The 19,709-nt window shown below is 34.9% G+C and overlaps 1 protein-coding gene across 2 annotated transcripts; it reads right to left on the reverse strand.

Annotated features, from left to right (window-relative positions):
- Window positions 1–3,999: 3,999 nt before the first annotated feature.
- Window positions 4,000–19,352, reverse strand: LOC136034111 (gastrula zinc finger protein XlCGF71.1-like). Of its 2 annotated transcripts, XM_065715257.1 has the most exons (4): window positions 19,228–19,352; window positions 15,189–15,302; window positions 10,965–11,135; window positions 4,005–6,818 (listed from the first exon to the last, which is right to left on the reverse strand). In XM_065715257.1, exons 2-4 carry the CDS (start codon window positions 15,229–15,231, stop codon window positions 6,019–6,021), a joined length of 1,014 nt encoding a protein of 337 aa, XP_065571329.1. In that variant the 5' UTR covers window positions 15,232–15,302; window positions 19,228–19,352; the 3' UTR covers window positions 4,005–6,018. The 2 variants fall into 2 exon arrangements, with proteins under 2 accessions (XP_065571330.1, XP_065571329.1); XM_065715258.1 differs by lacking the exon at window positions 10,965–11,135 and having other exon boundaries at window positions 4,000–6,818.
- Between the last annotated feature and the right edge of the window lie 357 nt (window positions 19,353–19,709).

Raw genomic sequence — 19,709 nt, forward strand, 5'->3', positions numbered from 1 at the left:
CTATTACAGATTTGTAATTACCCCATATATAGGTCATTTTTAAGAGGTCAAAAAGTGCTTAAATCTGAATTTGCAGTAGAAGCGATTATTATATTTGTAAACAGCATTAAAAAAGCATCAATTGGTATATTCACTTTATATGAAAGCCAGTAATACTGTTTGCACTAGTTTTACCCAATGGTAAAACTAGTGCAAACATATATAGGTAACAGAAAAAGTGAAATTTAGTGTAAATGACTATCAGGAACAGGATACTAGCTCAAGGGGGCCAAAAACAGGACTATATAATTGGAGTTCAAAGAAGGTGGTGATTTTTTAGTGAAAAAAAAAACCACTTCCCTGGCTAATTTAGGACTTTGAATTGATTAGCCTACCAAAATTTTCCTATCCTATGCAATTGAAATAGTTTTCCCCTTTCAGAGCATTAAGACAATTTATCACAATAAAAAATATCCAAAGCATCTTGAATGGAATGACTTAAAAAGGCAAATGACAACCACAATTTGAAATCTTACAATTAAACTTCTTGCCACACAAATTTTATTAGGCTACCCAGCTCTGAAATAATTGCTGAAGGTGTGTTTGCCTGTAAAATTAGAAACAGACCCAAGGTCCCAGCCTCTTCCTTGTCAGAACTTCACATAGCATTAAAGCAGTAATTACACGTGACCAATGATGTTATTCTCACAATTAATCTTGCCGTTTTAAGTGACACGTTGCCAGACAAGTATTTGTTGCTATCTTTTAGGGGTTAAACCCCGATAAGTAAAAATCCCATTGGACAAGTAAACGAACACGGAGGGGGGGGGTACAGTTGTTAGTTAGTAGTTAGTTGTATGTAGTTGTTAGGGTAATAGTCAGTGTTTCCATTAGCTCCTTTTTATAATTGGCGAAACGTCGAAAGTTTTGCCAGAAAAAATCCGTTGACAGCGTTTTAGATTTAGTCAAATTATTTGTAAGCCACTATTTAGCACGGAGGTCTCATGGTCCTAGTGCACAATCCTCAAAACCTGGCAGCTTTTTCGTCTTAATGTTTACAGGTGTAAGTTTGGAATTTTCTCAAATTGGAAACTTCTCCAATTGCCGGCTAGCAAAAATAACTTAAAAAAAAATTACCGATGCCAAATACCCGAGAAATAAATCATGCAGATACGACAGTAGCAAAATTTGGTAGGAAGACCTTGGACAAAATATCAGTAATTAAAATTTGTAACATAATTCTCTGTCAATTTGGTAAAATATAATAATAAAGAGTCAATATTAAAATCGTGGTTTTTCCATAGAAATTCCGTAAATTCTGCAACTGCGTTTTTTTTGTTCATAGACACAATCAAATTATGTAGATTTGCTGAATAACACTTCTCAGTGTTTCGTAATTTCCACAATTTGCAATACAAATGAAGTTTTTTGATGATTTTCATCAAGATTTCTTGACTTTTAGATCCCCCTCGTCCAAAATTTAACTTTTTTCAACTTTTTTCAATGATACTGTGAAGTATCATTCAAATCGTAATAATGGTTGAAAATACGTGTTTCAGGATCGCTATGCGCCATTTTTTTTAATATACCTAGACGATAACATTTTCGTCTTTCTATGAAGTTTGTTTCCCGACACGCAAAAAACTGAAGGTATAGTAGACAAGACACAGCTTTTCAGCATTCAAAATTTTTTTTGAATTTCGTATTAGGACACTTGAAATTGTCTCGAATTTTACAACTTTAAACCAGTGTCCATTGCACCCCCTAATGAGATTGGTATGCAGCCCATGTCTAATGAACCCCCACTGAGTTTGGAAGCCAACCCACACATCTCAATTTTATCCACATTGTCATTCTATTCACTAGTTTTAGTTAAAGTGTGAAGCTTAAAACGTCAAATAAAAATGAATATTATAATGTGCATTAAGGAACATAATGTATGTATAACAATAAAACAAGCAAGAGATGACAATACTAAAAATATTCTCGTCAGTGCCACTGATGAGTGAAAACGATATCGAAATTCTCGACCCCTCCCCCTCTCCAGTGAAGATGAGGATACTATGTTCATCAGAAATTTTCCCTGCCACACTTAAAGAAACTAAAATTCTCAAGCCCTCTCCCCACAATAACAAGATGAAGATGTCATACTTATTCGGCAGTATCCCCAAGAAAATACACTTGAAGAAGACATCTCCCAGGTAGTTCCATTGTCAATACATTTCATCTCCCAAAACCCCCACGAAGACACACTTGAAAAAAAATCCCTCCCCTAGTACAGATTTGTGCCTACCACTATATTTAAAAAAAAAACAGTAAAGTGCATTTTTCTTTTTATAATATATAGCGTCATTTTAGTATTTTAATCAATAGATCACTTACTATCCCAATATTCTTATATTTCTTTACTACATATAGGTAGACTATTAATACTTTAGTAGAAGCAGGGTTCAAACATATTCTTAAGCTTACAGAGCAAGACGAAACCTTTCGCAAATTCCAAAACATTAGCAGAACATCCTAGAGAAAACTCCATTGTTGGGGACTGAAAGTGCATTTTTTTTCTATTGTTGAAATGGAACAGGGTTCAAGACTCCCGTAAAGTGTCCTATGTGGGTAGGACCTTGCTGGTATAGAAAAGTTTAGGTTTTTTGATTTAAATTAATGAAAATTGGAAAAAAACACTATATTAATGAAATAAAAACATGGAATCTGGCTATAAGTTCAGTATTTATCTCCGTTAATCGAAGACGGATAAAAGAAAATATTCCTTGGAGATCTTGCAAAAAAGATCCATGGAGCATTTTTTCCTATGTGCCCCAAGTTCAATCGCATGAAAAAATTCAAGTTCGCAAAACTCTCCAACATAAAAACTTTCAAATTTTTAGCAATGTTTCTACATAGTCTGTAAAATTCTTAGTCTTTTCAAAAGGCTTTATTTTATGATAACATGAAAAAAACTTTGTTTTCTTAAAGAGTTAAAGAGGCTGCGTCCCAAAGTCGAACCTTAAAACGTACAGGAATTAGGAGAGGCAGTTGGGGGGCTGCCGCCCCCCATACCCCCCGCTTTTAAAGACTCTTTTGTACAAGTTTTTGTTGTGGGGGGCTACCGCCCCCTAACCCCCCGCTGTTGGCTTCGGAAAGGCCCTCTTTTAATTAACAAAACAAAAAACCTGTACAAAAGAATCTTTAAAATCGGGGGGTTTGGGGGGCAGCAGCCCCCCAACTGCCTCTCCTAATTCCTGTACGTTTTAAGGTTCGACTTTGGGACGCAGCCTCTTTAACTCTTTAAGAAAACGAAGTTTTTTCAAATTAGTTCTATACGTTTTCTACAATCCATGGTGGATGTAATTTAATAATTCCTGCACTCCTCGTACAGGAATTAGGACTGCCTCTCCTAATTCCTGTACGTTTTAAGGTTCGACTTTGGGACGCAACCTCTTTAACTCTTTAAGAAAACGAAGTTTTTTTCATATTTTGTGGAAAAAAACGCCCGATAAGGGACTTGAACCCTTGACCTTAGGATTAAAAGTCCCACGCTCTACCGACTGAGCTAACCGGGCATTTTTGAAGTCGAAATACCTGCATGTGTATAAATATAACTTTTAAGAATTTCAAAAATTAACATGGGCTCTTATGGGGAAATGGGTTTTTCTAAGCTAGAAAATCGGGGGGTTAAGATTTTCCGACGAAACTTTCCAGGAAAATTACTCGGAGAATTCCGCGTCGAATGAGTCTTCGTACACCCAGATCCGATGTCGGCTGTGACCTGTAGGCTTGGCGAAAAAGAAACAAAAGGAGAACATGAACATTAAGTGCCTATGCGTGGTTTCTGGAAAACAGGGAAGGAGTTATCGGATCGAGCTGAAATTTCGCGAATAAGCTCCTGGGCCCTAGGGGACCTTAACTTGTGAATTTCAGCCCGATCGGACAACGTTAAAGGGGGGTGGGGTTGGGGGGTCGAAACTTTCGGCCAGATTTTCCCCATGAAGGAAAAGACGGAGGGGGATGAAATTTGGCAGTTTTCTCAGTTGGAGCTCGGGCTACGAAATGCATCCCTCCCCATCCCTCTGCGACCACTGGAACCGAAGATCGCTTAACATTGTCGTGGTTCGCCTCTTTAAAGAGGCACGAGTGTGCCTCCTTGAATTCAGAACAAATTCTTTTCCTGGGACTTTCAGACTTAGCTTTTTATTCAATTTGGAGTTCACATGTTTTTTCACCCCAACATGGATTTTCCACTTTATGCATATCCTAAAACCAGGCAATACTTTCCAAAAGCCTTTATAATGTCAATTCAGAACAATTTTTTTTACGCGTTTCCCCATCTTTCTCTTCCACTGTGTAATATATGTTCTTTGCGCTCAAGTGCTCTTAGAATAGAGATCTATGATCTGTAATTTACCATCATTACACAAAGAAGATGCATTATTTATTTGTATCTAATACTATGATAGTAGTGGTTTTGAACAAAATTTAGGCGTGGTCCCAGTATAAAGCGCTAGCAGTGAAAATCGTTAGCAAGAACTTTATTACAAGACTGACCTAATACTACAGTAGTCAAACAAAAATTTTTGGAAAATTTGTCACTTATTTGTGGCTAATATTACAACAATACTGGTTTTGAAAGAAAGGTACCGTAGGGGTGGTCCCGGTATGAAGCGCTAGCAGTGACGTTAAAATATAGATTGATTTTTTTTTTATTATCTTTCGAACAACTCATTTACTTCCATTAATATTTCTAGACCTACAGGGGGCCTCCTTTACGGAGTTTTTGAAAGAAAGGAGTGGTCCCAGTATAAAGGACAAACAGTAAAAATCATTAGCACAAAGATTGAAAATTTATTACAAGATTGACCTAATACTATAGTGAGTAATAAAAATATTTATGAAAATTTATCATTTATACATAAAATCAAGAACACTAAATTGAGAAAAAGTAAAATTTAAATTGCTAAAATTATGAAAAACAAAACATGGAACACATGATTAATAAAAAACAAAAATTACAGACTAATATTGAAAAACAACAACAGAAATTAGTTTCGTAATTCCTTAAAAAAAACTGAAATGCTCATTTCTTTAAAAAGGCTATTTCATAAAAATGGCTCAATAAAGTTTTAAGTAGAATCAAACGTGTTATTAGAACTAAGATATTTCTATTTATTACATAGTCAAATAAACAAAACATAAAGACAATATCAAAAATATTTTAAAAAAACGTAAAAGGAAACAAATGGAATAAAACTGAAAAGAAAAAACATTTCAGATAAAAAATAATAGTGGAAAAAAAGACGATTCAGAGAAAATAGTTTATAGACATGAGCATCTAGCGTTTTACATACTGTCAAATTCAATTCCTTGCATAAGTTCTTTGATGACGAGATAAATCATAAATTAAGAAACAAACATTTTTTACAAATATGATGTTTGAACAGATTTTCTCTTGTGTGTATTCATTTATGACGATTTAAATCGCAACTTTATGCGTAACACTTGTTATAAATATCACAATCGAAGGTTTTCACCAATATAAATTATCTGACGATTGGATAATGAATGAATGAACTTTATTACCCGTAAAAGTATAAGAAACACAAAGTACGGAGTATTATAAATAAACAAAAACAAAAACGATAAACGGCGAAGAAAAAAAATTCAAACTAACAAAAGACAACATGGACTAATTAACCAGTATCAATATAGAAAATAGGCTGCAGAGGGTCATAAACGTGAATAAAGTTAATAGTCTTTTTACATAAATCATCACTGGAAGACCAAATCCGAGAAGGCACATCAATTAAACAAAATCGAGCAATTATTTTTTTGTTTCGGTGCCATCTAGGAAGCCGGAGGAAGAATTTGCAATATCTGAAATAAGCCGTACATAGAGTATGTCGATATTTCTTACGAAACAGATGAGCCATGCCTGATAAAAAAAAAAGCACAGAGGCGCAATTAGCGTTACAAATCATGCACAAACCGTTAAACTGGATAATATAAATATAAACTGGATTGGATAAACAGGAACAATATATATTACATTTCTTTCATATATTCCATTTGAAAAATTATTTTTCGGGTATGAGTTCTTTGATGAACAGATAAATTAGAACTTGAAGTAAAAGATTTCTTACAAATATCACATTCAAAAGGTTTTTCTCCAGTATGAGTTCTTTGATGAATAGATAAATTAGAACTTGAAGTAAAACATTTGTTACAAACATCACATCCAAATGGTTTTTCCCCAGTATGAATTCTCTGATGACAAGACAAACTGGAACTTGTAATAAAATGTTTCCCACATACATCACACCCAAAGGGTTTTTCTCCAGTATGAGTTCTTTGGTGATAAAATAAACCAAAACTTCTTGCAAAACATTTCTTACATATATCACATTTGAAAGGTTTTTCTCCAGTATGAGTTCTATAATGACTAGATAAACTGGAACTAAAAGTAAAAGATTTCTTACAAATATCACATTCAAAAGGTTTTTCTCCAGTATGAGTTCTTTGATGATCAGATAGATGTATTTTTCGGCGGAATGTTTTCTGACAAATATCACATTCATAAGGTTTTTCTCCAGTATGAGTTCTTTGATGATGAGATAAACTGGCACTCGTGGTGAACCGTTTCCTGCATATATCACATTCGAAAGGTCTTTTTCCAGTATAAGAAACTTCTTGTTTTGTCACATCATTTTCAGCAAGCCCAAAAATATGACTTGGCATCTCATTTTGACAATCCAAATCCACTTCATTTTTTAACCATATGCTTTCAAAACTCGATTGGCTTGGTAACTCAGGTCCTTCATTGCTGACATCATTATCATGCAATGCTGCAAAAGGGAGAGTTTAAATAATATAGAAATTTGCTCCAATTTGACGCATTATTTTATAACAGTCCAAATTCATAATATTTTCTTTATTCAATAATTAAAAATTCTAATTGTGCATCAATTTACTTGAAGGTGGGTTTGTCTAAAAAAAAAACGAAATCGCGACGTCGTGTATTGTATCAATTAACGTGGTTTCTTCAAATAGGTTAATCATATTTATCTCTTTAGATTTTTTAATATTTTGGTAATACAATGTAACATTGTAAATAATTCGAGACTATAACCATGGAATTTGTTAAGGATGGTAAAAAAAATCAAGGATTTTATCTTAAGAGAAAATCACTGATTTCTGATCATTTGATCAAGTTCTTCCCAAACAAATATTCCACAGTTACATTTGTTTTATATTTTCGAATATATCTTGGTAAATTTTCCAAACTTCAAGAAGATAGACATTGTAGGTGTCGTAAGTAGGAAGGTGGGAAAGGTTTGACCTCCTCTCCCTTTTTACTACCACAAAGGTGTGATATAATCAAACAGTTCGTCGTAACGAACTGTAGTAAGGAGCGACCCGGCTCAATAGTAACCAAAACTCTAAAAAATGGAATTTTGATTCCAATATCTACATCAAAAGAATCGCATTTTAATGTTGATTTTAAATATATAAGTTTCATCAAGTTTAGTCTTACCCATCAAAAGTTACGAGCCTGAGAAAATTTGCGTTATTTTAGAAAATAGGGGGAAACACCCCCTAGAAGTCATAGAATCTTAACGAAAATCACACCATCAGATTCAGCGTATCAGAGAACCCTACTGTAGAAGTTTAATGCCCCTATCTACAAAAATGTGGAATTTTGTATTTTTTGCCAGAAGGCAGATCACGGATGCGTGTTTATTTTTTTTTTTTTGTTTTTTTTTTTTTTCCCAGGGGTGATCGTATCGACCCAGTTGTCCTAGAATGTTGCAAGAGGGCTCATTCTAACGAAAATGAAAAGATTCTAGTGCCCTTTTTAAGGTACCAAAAAATTGGAGGGCACCTAGGCCCCTCCCACGCTAATTATTTTACCAAAGTCAACGGATCAAAATTCTGAGATAGCCATTTTATTCAGCGTAGTCGAAAAACCTTATAACTATATCTTTGGGGACGACTTACTCCCCCACAGTCCCCGTGGGAGGGGCAACAAGTTACAAACTTTGACCAGTGCTTACATATAGTAATGGTTATTGGGAAGTGTACAGGCGTTTTCAGGAGGATTTTTTTGGTTGGGGGGAGGGGTTGAGAAGAGGGCGATATGCTGGGGGAACTTTCCATCGATAATTTGTCATGGGGGAAGAAAATCTCCATGAAGGGAGCGATGGATTTACTAGCATTATTTAAAAAAAAAACAATGAAAAAATAAATATGAAAGTTCTTTCAGCTGGAAGTAAGGAACAGCATTAAAACTTGAAACAAACAGAAATTATTACCATTTGAGGGGTTCACCTCCTCTTAATACCTCGCTCTTTACGCTAAAGTATTTTTAAGTAATTTCCACTATTTATTCTACGGCCTTTGTGATTCTGGCGTCATTCTTAATGAATTGGGACAAAATTTAAGCTTTAGTGTAAAGAGCGAGGATCTGACAAGGGGGCGAACCCCCTCATATATGTAATAAAAATATGAGAATACAAAAGTTCTTTACGTAAGCTAATTTATAAGTTACGTAAATCTTTTACTAATAAAAATATTCGTAAAAAATTAAAAGTTCTAGTTGCCTTTTTAATTAACCAAAAAATCGGAGGGCAACTAGGCTTCCTCCCCCGCTCTTTTTTTCTCGAAATCATTCGATCAAAATTATGAGAAAGCCATGTAGCAAAAAAAAATGTAAATTTTGTTTTAATTATTCCTCTCTGGAGAGCCGAAATCAAAACATGCATTGATTCAAAAACGTTCAGAAATTAAATAAAAAAAACAAGTTTTTTTTAACTGAAAGTAAGGAGCGACATTAAAACTTAAAACGAACAGAAATTACTTCGTATATGAAAGAGGCTGCTTCCTCATCAACGCTAAAGTTTAACGCTCTTTACGCTAAAGTTTTTTACTGTTTTAAAAAGAAGAATTGAGAGAAAGAGTCAAACTTTAGCGTAAAGAGCGGGGCGTTGATGAGGAAGCAGCCCCTTTCATATACGAAGTAATTTCTGTTCGTTTTAAGTTTTAATGTTGCTCCTTACTTTCAGTTAAAAAAAACTTGTTTTTTTTTTATTTAATTTTCTTTTTAAATCAAGGCGTTTCAGATGACCAAAGAGCTAATATCGTAAACTATACTAGTTAGTAGAAAAGAAAAGAAGCAAATCAATTCTCAAAGAACTGCCTCCACCTACAACATATTAACAATAGCATATACACTGTGCAATATGCAAAAATTGTGATTGTCCTAAATTTAAACCATTTTCATCTCTGTCTTACGAATCCAAAGGCTGAAGGAATCCAAGAAGAGTTTATGCCAAATATGTTGCATATAACATAACATTAACATCTATATATATAAAAATAAGTTGTTTGTTTGTGTGTCTGTCATCATATACCAATTCAAAAACGAATGTATTCAAGCCGAAGTAGCTGAGTTGGTAAAGCGTTATGTTCCAGGTTCTACGTTCGAGAGGTTCCAGGTTCGAACCTTGGCTTTAGCATTAATACAAAAGAAGAAGAAAAATCTAAAAAAAGGTAAAAACTACAAAAAAAACTAAAAAGAAAATACTAAAAAAGCTAAAAAACTAAAAAAAGGTAAAAAACTAAAACTAAAAAATAAAAAAATAAAAAAAAAATAAAAACTAAAATAGAAAAAAAAGAAAAAAAGGAAAAAAACTGAAAAATAAAGGAGAAAAAGAAAACTAAAAACCGGGACACAGGGAATATAAAGGACGACCGGGACGCTCAAAGAGAAATTACAGACTGGGACACTGGGACACAAATGACGAACGTGATACTGGGAATATAAATGATGACCGGGACACAGGGACAACTAAAAAAGGTAAAAACTACAAAAAAACGAAAAATAATATACTAAAAAACTAAAAAAGCTAAAAAACTAAAAAAGCTAAAAAACTAAAAAAGGTAAAAACTAAAAACTATAAAAGAAAAAAAAACAAAAAAATTAAAAAGAAAAAAAAATATATATCTTTTTTTTAAAAACATATATATCTTAAAACAAAAAATATATTCTTTTTTTCTTAAAAAGAAAAAATATATATATATATCTATCTATATTCACAGGTGGGACACAGGGACACAACTACAATGGCGCGTAACTAATATGGCGCGTAACGACTTACGCGCACGGGGGGGGGCTTGGGGGGGGGGCGTGAAGCGCCCCCACTAACTAGATGTTGGGGTGGCGCGAAGGGCCACCCCAACAGCTAGTATATATATATATATATATATATATATATATATATATATATATATATATATATATATATATATATATAACATATTACCTATGTTGCACGCAACATATTACATATCAGCATTTCTGCAGGTACCCCAAAGGGGTATTAGAAGCATCATTAAAAAAGAAATACAAAACAGGTTTAAACCAATCGGTGCGACGTCATCAGCCAAACTTTACTTTTAATTTTATAAAAGACAATATTTATGCAAAACCCCCTTTTTATTTGATTTTTAAATAGCCCTTGAGGATTAAACCATCGTAGAAACCATCGAATTCTTCGGCGACAGTGTTGCATTAAAATCAAAGGAAACCAATGCGTTTGTAGAAGAGAATGATTGAATTATGGAGTTGTATATTTGCATATTATTAAGGTAAATTTGCAATAAAAGTAATATTTTTTGTTTGTTTTTATAGTTAGCTAAATCCATATTTTAAAAATTGTAAAAACTTTATAACAAGTCCTAAAAGCAAGAAAAGTTCCAAATAGAATTAAGTGTGTTGTATTATTCAGGGGTTTAATTGGGATATAAAATTTTTCGTCTTAATAACCAGAACCGTCTGAGGCTATTATTTACTCAAAATTGAGTTATTGGAATGCAACCAGTGTAGTCAAGTGAAATACACACGCCACACCCCACCCGCAGAAGTTTAAGATACACTTTCTCATTTCAGACATGTTAAAATACAGGATAAGACCAGGATATCTGAATCATACCTTTGTCTCCATCAATGTTAGACTCCAGTTTAAGATTGTCAGTATTATGTTGAAAATTTGAAGGTATGCCAGGAGAAACAGCAATAAAATTTACTTCATTTTCCACTAATAACCTAGGATGTACACTTACGAAAACATTTTGGTCATCATTTGAAGATGTGTCTTCAGCTTCTACAAAAATTAGAGTAAAAATCAAATAAAACTCGCACAACAAAACAAGCCGGTTAGTCATAGAATATTTAAAATGCTACACAATTTTTGTATGGTTGTTCATGGATGAGTAAATTGATCATCTCAGCATGGAGACTCCCAAATATTTCCGGCAGCAGCAACATCATACATATATTTCTCACGTAATTTCTGGTGTATATTTATCTCAAGCTATCAAAAGTAAACTCAACAAATCGTGCACCAAACCACTCTCTACATCACATTGTAGTGGTCTTTTGTGGATGGTGAAGACCTCCCTTCACAAGAATTTAAATGGTCTGGTATTTTAATTTTTTATCCTTAGATATTAAAACTTGTACAAAAAGGCAATGCTAAGAACACCTCCTAAGGCCTCTCCCCTCCCGACTCTACCCAAACATATTCCAAATTATATATTATTGTGGCGAAGACCTCCCTTCACAAGAATGCAGATGGTCTTGTATTGTAATAGTTTATCCTTTGGTATTAAAGCTTCTACAAATAGGCAATGCTAAGAACACATCCTATGATCCCCTTCGACTCTACCCAAACTACTCCAGAAAAGGTTCCGCAGTCCCCCTTTTGGCTTGTCAAGTCTGTTATAAAGCTCTATTGATGAGTAAAATTCAATGGATAATACACTGATTGAGGTGGTGACAAACGATATAATCAATGATGAAAATAAAAATGAGTTTCAAAAGGTCCTTTCAAGGAGCTCCAAAAAGAGAAAAAATATCACCAAACAAAACTAATCCCCTCCCTTGTATCAACCAAACCTGGGAAAATATATAAAAATATCTCCTGATAAATATCCCTTTGAGATAAAAAAAAATAACAGAAATAAATTAGCAATTTTCTGATCAATAAAAGCTTTGTTTTCATTAAACATCAATCATGATGGATCTTTAATTATAGCTCTCCAAGATACAAAATCAGCCGAGCGATTATTGAAGTTAAATTCCTTTCTTGACATCACAATAAAGCCGTCACTCTAGACCCCAACTAAATACCCCAGTAAAATAGTTGTGTACAACATTCCGCCAGGCCACCGTGCAAAAAGTGGGGTAGCAAAGTAGCAATTCTGCTTGGTAGTTTTCAAATTTGATGTCAGATTTTGTCTGAAAATACCAGTTTTACATATAAAAAGAATGTTCACTGAAAGAAAAGTTGTAAAAAAAACAAGTTGCGCTACGCCTTGTAAAAAGTGAGGTAGTAAAGTAGCAATGCTACTTGGCATTTTCATGGCCTCATAAAATTTGTTGGCAGATTTTGTCTGAAAATACTAGAGCTTCCCGAATTTTTGGGCATTTGTCCAAAAATCTGGCTCCTCGAAAAAAATGGGTTCCCCAAAAATCCCCTTTCGTTCGGAGTTGCCACCTCTAGTGATTTATCACAAGTGATTATCCACCCTATAACTTTTTCACTGCTTTCCAAATTTTTGTCGAGACCGATTTTGTTTTACGGTAATACCACAATACTGACTATGAGTAATCTCAACCTCAAATTTACTTCTTGTTAGTTTATCAGAGTGTTATAAACTTCTTGGGCTCTGTATAAAGCCATAAGTACTCCCTCGTCCTATTAATATCACAGCAATATCCAACTTCCATTACAGGGCAATCCAAAAAAATTATGCAAAACGTAGATTAATGCAGGGATTATAGGTAAGTTTTGATTTTGTGATTTCTAGGTATCCCAATGCTGAACTTTTTCAGTTGCCAACGAGGGAAACTTTTTAAGTTACTAGGTAACTTGGTATGGGTAACTTCAATTCAGCCCTGTATTACTTTACTGTTTTTACCAAAACTTTGACTTTTTACCAGTCTTGGGTAGAGCAAAAATCCTACATCGTGTGAAAAATTCAGCTGGGTTTTTGATCAAATTTTGGCAACAACAAAAAAAGTTGACAATAACAAAAAAACAACATTAAATTTAGCAGCACAGTAATTTTTAAGGATTGATTTTTTTTAGAATTCTTAAAAAGAGCCAGAAAAATAAATAACATCGAATAGGAATAAGAATATTTTGAAATCGTTTTTGTCAAAAACAATGTTCTACTCTTGCAGTACCTCCCCTTCCCTCCAAAAAGTATGGTAGAGTAAAAAATTATGGCACTTTGCACCATGATTATACCAACTCAGTAGTGTTTATTTTTTTTCAAGTCTGCAAGAACTTTGAAGGGGGACGGGGAATAACTTGCAAAATCCATTGAGCCCAAACTGAATTTGGATTTCCTTGTAAAAAGTTTGCCCTTTGCTAGTATGAGTTCAATTTAGCTCAATCTAGGGTTGTTTTTATTTGTCAAGCAGAGTTAAGCAAGAATTGTAACAAGCTAAATAGCCTGATTTATTTTTTCAAGTTTTACCCCTAGTTTTAAATTAAATATTGATGTTGGCACTTGCCTTCAAAAGTTTGTTAATTTTGTAGGATATCATATGTTTTTTTGATACATCAACAAATACATCCTTGAATGCAAAAGTCCCTTTTCATGTTCACCAAATATCAATCAAACCACCAAAAACCTGAACAATTTCCACGAATTGACAAACGGCAGCCCGAAACGTTATTGATAATACATTGTAAATGTCAAACAAAACTGCAACAGATTAAGATTGTTACTAATAACATCAATTTACATTCAGCGTCTACGGCCTCTCCCCTGGGTACATTTCTGAACACACGTATCACGGGTGTATTTGGCTAAGAAATAATAATAAAAATGTAAAATAAGCTACTAAAATTCGTACTACTTTGTTTTGAAATACCATCCAAGATCGATTCACATAAACCCGAATAAAGTAATGTCAACTTATCCTGTTCAATAATAAGAAGGGGAAAAGGATGAGATAAAGGTAAAAAAGAAACGGTAAGGATAAAGAAAAAAGGGATAAGACAAACGTTCATGAAAAAATTGCAGTAGTATACATACGTAGTGCTAAAACCAAGTAAAGAGCAAACCTCGGCAAATAGTATGAAAAATTTTAAGTTCAAATTATTCAGCTTAAATGGAATGGTAAATTGTAATTGCTTAAATTATATTTTAGTTAATAGAAGAGTCTGATAACCTTCTAAGGTCAAATAGAAATAAAGTCACATTATTGGAAATGTTTCCATAAAATACCCTAAACTGGTAACTTAAATGTCCCAACTTGCAAAACAGAGAAAATTATAATTTTTGCATGGGTGGCACAGACGATGTCCTGTATTTTTCCAGGGACGATTGTGTGAATACTACAGGTTTGAATTTCAGGGGAAAAAATTATTTGAATGGTAATGATGATCTTTAATTCCCTTATTAAGTAAATACTGTGCCACAGCTAAAAGATTGGTAAAACAAAATCCTAAGATATCCAAACCATTATTGAAGAAACAATGTGTAAAGAACCAGGAGGAGATAAGTCTGTTGCTACTGTTTATTTTATTTGATAAAGGAGAAACTTCATTTCTGATGTAATACCTTAAAATAGCTTTTTTTATAAGACAAGTACATTATTAGGAGTATTTGTATAAGGAAACTACATAATGTCTTTAAACTAAAACAAACTATTATTGCATAACAGGGAACACCACCCCTCTCCCATATAGAGAAAATTTACAGTAGAACATAGCATATGCGTTAACAAAAGTATGATTAGTACCTATAATGCCTTCATTCTTCAGAATACAAAGGGACGAGCTTGGGGAAGATGTGACTTTTCATAGAGACAAGCTTGATAATGAAGAGATAGGAAAGGTTTGATAAAAGCTGAGATGCTAGACATACTTTCAGACACTTTGCTCTTTATATCTGATTCTAAATTTCTGCCAAGGTCATGGGTTAAATACTTAATTTAAGGGTAATGGTTAATCAAATTTCATAAAGGATTGATATCCAGATTTAATTTCGAAAACTTTCTTTGCAGAGTTCATTTTAATTAATAACAGTTATGTTTTGAAGTTTTTTATTGTATTTTTAAGTTAAAGTAGCAGAAATAAGTAAAAAAAAGCAGCAAAAATAAGGAGCAAAGTGACTCAACAACAAACAGTACCAATTACCTTGCTTAACAGCCGTGATACCCAGCAGCATGGGTGTTTCCATAGTTTGCCAATTGACCCAAATACACACTCAGTCTCTATAGGTCATTCCAGGCATTTAGAAATCTCTAGAATCTAAATAATCAATTATTTATCATATGATACTATACGAAATAATTATATGGTATGGCAATTACCATACCATAGGTATCATATCTTCAAAAGAAGATGAACGAGCACAAAAAATAGAAAATAGTATGGAGATAAAAGCATAAAAAGTATAGAAATTCCCCACCCAAGGTCAATCTATCGAGAATTCTTTTTCATGGTGACCAACTGCAATAGAAATAGTCTTATTACAAACGGCATCATACTAGAATGGAAGGACATCTTTTCAGCAGCAACTTTGAGTGAAGATTGGAGGATACTCACTGATGTGTGTATGCATTTGAAGGTATGGGAGAAACTAAGGTCCAAGGTGTTGTAGATGGATTGTATTTTATTTTATCCCCAAGGAAAATCTATAGCAGATTATATTTTAAGTTTTTCGAAAGATTTTACAGCTTCAAAATGACAAAGTCAAAACAGAAAGAGTTTTTTTTTTAATCTCATACTAGTAAAAAGAGTTTACTGTTTAAAACATTTTTCACTTATTTAAATGCTTCATTTATCTAGCTGGTCGACATGGAACGATTTTCGTAGCCACTTGGCGATGTTTAGAGGATTTTGTTAAGATGAAGTCCCCTTACAAGCAAGTCAGTCCAAGCCCCCTTAATCTAAAGACTTCTAACTGGCATATATCCATAGTTGCCAGCAGGCAGGGGAGGCAGGACCTTCCTCATATGAAAAGGAAATATTAAATATTACACACATTAGGAACTAAGCTGTTGTGTATTTACCCAACTTTGTCTTTGGTTTTATATACATTGAAGTCATTTTCAAAATGTTACTGATATACTAGGAAAGATTATTTAAACACAAAACTTCTTTTCAAAAATTGTTAAGCAGCCTACAAATACCAAATAAATGGGATGGTTTAATCCTCATTAATATTGCAGCAAAGAATTTGTAGAGTTTTAGAAATAAGCCAAACACCTCAAATTCACAGGCTAATGAATACATTAGTATTTAATAACACAGAATGAAAAACCATTTATTGAATGCTTGGTCAAACAATAAGTCAATAGCCAGCAATATTTGGTCCAGAATAAGAGAAAAAGTCACATGTCATAACAAGTTCTAGCTAAACTAGGGGTAAGTGGTATTTGCAGGGATGGGGTATAAGGTGGGACATGGAGAATCTCACTGTGGCTCTTTTTTTTGCTGCATCAAAAAAGATTGACTGCTGGGGATTTTTTTTCCTAGATACCTTAAATTACCTTAAATCGCATTTGCCAGCGAGATAAGGTGGTAGATCCTCCTGTAGTTCTCGCTGGTGATGAGTGATGTAATTATGTTGACTTGGCTTCCCAGTCCAGCCTCCACTCAGTCTTCTCCCAGTCCCTGTCGACTCCAGCCTTGAAGGAGTGGGGAGTCTCAGCTTGGATGGTAGACTCGGATAGGCTATTCCAGAGGGGGACCACCCGAATGGAAAAGAAACAACGTCGTTCCCTTCTCCGAAATCCAGGCAGGTGAAGCTTAAGACTGTGACCTCTTGAATTGTTAGCCAGGGAGGGGGTGAAGATCTGGTTCAGGTGACTGGATTTGAAAATTTCGCGTGCCATGATCACATCTCCTCTATATCTTCGATAGGTGAGGGTTGGAAGTCTCAGAGATCCTAGGCGATCCTGGTAAGGGACATTATTTAAGCCACGGACCAGTTTGGTTGCTCTCCTTTGGACACTTTCAAGGGCTCTTGTGTCCATTTTATTTTGGGGAAAGGCCAAAGTCAAGCCAAACTCAAGGTGGGGACGGACAAGGGATTTATAAAGTTTTATAACCACACATGACTTTCTGGTTATAAAAGAGCGCTTAATGAGTCCGAGAGCTCGATTAGCTTTTGCAACCTGAGCCTGAGTGTGGCTGTGGAATTTTAAATCTTTGTCCACAATGACGCCTAAGTCTCTTTCCTCGGCAACTGCTTCCAACTGATCACACCCTATATGGTAGGGATGGTGGGGGTTATTGTGCCCTAAGTGCAGTACCTTGCATTTCGTTGCATTGAATTGTAGGGCCCAAGTTGATGACCAGGAGGATAGCCTGTCAAGGTCCAGCTGAATGCAGGCTCTTTCTTCTTCAGTTTCAGCAGGCCCAATGAGCTTACAGTCGTCAGCATATAATGTTAAAAGGTTGCATAGATAAGTTGTACAATCGTGAATATATATGCTGAACAACGTTGGCCCAAGGATGGTTCCCTGTGGGACGCCGCTTATAACCGGGGAAGTGGAGGAGAAAACTGGATCACCATTATCAGTGTAGATCATGACACGTTGAGATCTACCAGTTAGGAATGCTCCAATCCAGTCAATCACATCCTCATGCACCTGATAAGCTTTAAGCTTCAGCAATAGGTATGAGTGTTCAACTTTGTCAAAGGCTTTGGCTTGGTCGAGTAAGATAATGTCTATCGGTTTACCCATATCCAAAATTTTAGTTGCGTGATCATATGACTGAATAAAGTTGGTGTCGATTGACCAGCCCCTGCGAAATCCATGTTGTCTATCGCTAATAAGTGTATTTTCTTCTAAATAATTTATAGAGCATGGTTAATGATACCTTTCATGATCTTGCAAATGGCTGAGGTTAGGCTTTTTGGTCGATAATTTCCGGGGTTATCCTTGTCACCTTTCTTAAAAATTGGTATAATATTTGCTGTTCTCCAATCATTTGGTACCGACTTTTTGGCCAGGGACATGTTGAATATTCTGGAAAGGGGGAGGGAAATGTGAGCAGCAGATTCTATCAAAAGCCGAGGGTGGAGATTATCAGGTCCAGCAGCTTTGTTGGAGTTTAAACTTGTTAGTATTTTAAATACATCTTCTTGAGTAATGATTACAGGGGACATTGGGTTGTGTACTGTTACAGGAGGTATGGTTGGGAGTGTAATGTCAGGTGGCTTAGAGGTGAAGTTTGTGCAAAAGCTGGCATTCATGCAATCAGCGATTTCTTTCGGGTCAGTAGTACTTGAGCCATCCGATTTTTTTAGCCTGTTGGTGCGTCGACGGGAAGGGTTGTTAGCTGTAACATAGCGCCAGAACTTTTTGGGGTTTTTCTTTGACTCATTTGCAATAGATTCTTCATGGTCTTGGATAACTTTTCTTGTCATGTTTCTCAGCTTATTTCGGAGCATGGCGAATTTGTTGTGATGGTTGTCACACTTGCATTTTAAGTATTTATTCCATGCTCTATTTTTCTTTCTGATAATTTTCTTAATATCCCTGGGAAGGTATGGAAGAGTCTTTGGTTTATATGACCAATAAACCTTTGTATGCTTCCTACATGCACCTAGTAAAGTAGACTTAAAACAATTCCAACTAGATTCAATGTCTGTCTCATCTGATAATCCCTCATCCCAATTTATATTAGCTAGTTCTTCACGGATTAAAGCGTAATTGGTAAAAATTCTCTTAAGTTTATCATCACGACTATGGTTAATATTAATGTCATTCATTATACATATGTGGTCACTTGCACCAATAGCTGGGAGGTAACAAGAAGAAGTAATCCTCTCAGGGTCATTTGTAATAAGGAGGTCAAGTAATGATGGTTGTTGTGAATGTCTAAATCTAGTAGGTTGCATTATTATCTGAGTTAGGAAGTTGTCAGCAAGGGTTTGGGTGGTTGTGTAGGAGGGGTTATTAGGGGGTGAGTACCCAATACCTTCAAACCAACGAACTTCTGGCATATTAAAATCACCATAAAGCACAAGTGATGAATTTAGATTACATAAGATCTGTATTAGGTTAGAAACTGCTTGGTGAGATACTAGTTGGTTTGGAACTGATGGGCTACGGTAAAGTACACCAATATTCACAATTTCGAATCCAATTAGAAGTCTAACTAATACATGTTCCACCCAAGTATTAGTAGGTTGAGAAATAGAAAAATCAATTTTATCTACCTTAATTTCAAGCCTAGTGTAGATAGCCACTCCTCTTCGACACAGGTTACTATCTAGGTTGCTCAGGAGTAAGTATCCAGGGATTTGAATATGTGCGTCATCCAATTTCGTCAAAGAGTTCTTAGGACACGCCTCACAAACACAGAAAACATCTACATCCTTTTCATAAAGTAACACTTTTAGTTCTGAGAGTTTTGGCACTAAAGAATCAATGTTTGTATATAATATTCTTAGTTGCGTCCATTTCCTTTGGCCGACTGGGCTGTTGCTAGTTCCGGCTTTGTAACTCTGATATGGATTTTCGTCGCCCGAACTAGCAGTGACGTAGTTGGTCTCAGACGAATCAGATGCAGCACTTAGCTCAAAACCGAAGCCGCGGAAACAAAGGTTGAACTTATAGAAGTCTTTCTGGCAAGGCTTGATGCATTATTTACACTATTTACAAGGGATATGGGTAAGTCTAGTGAACCATCGAGCGAGGG

Source organism: Artemia franciscana, chromosome 12 (assembly GCF_032884065.1).
Source record: "Artemia franciscana chromosome 12, ASM3288406v1, whole genome shotgun sequence".
NCBI classification, from domain to species: domain Eukaryota; kingdom Metazoa; phylum Arthropoda; class Branchiopoda; order Anostraca; family Artemiidae; genus Artemia; species Artemia franciscana.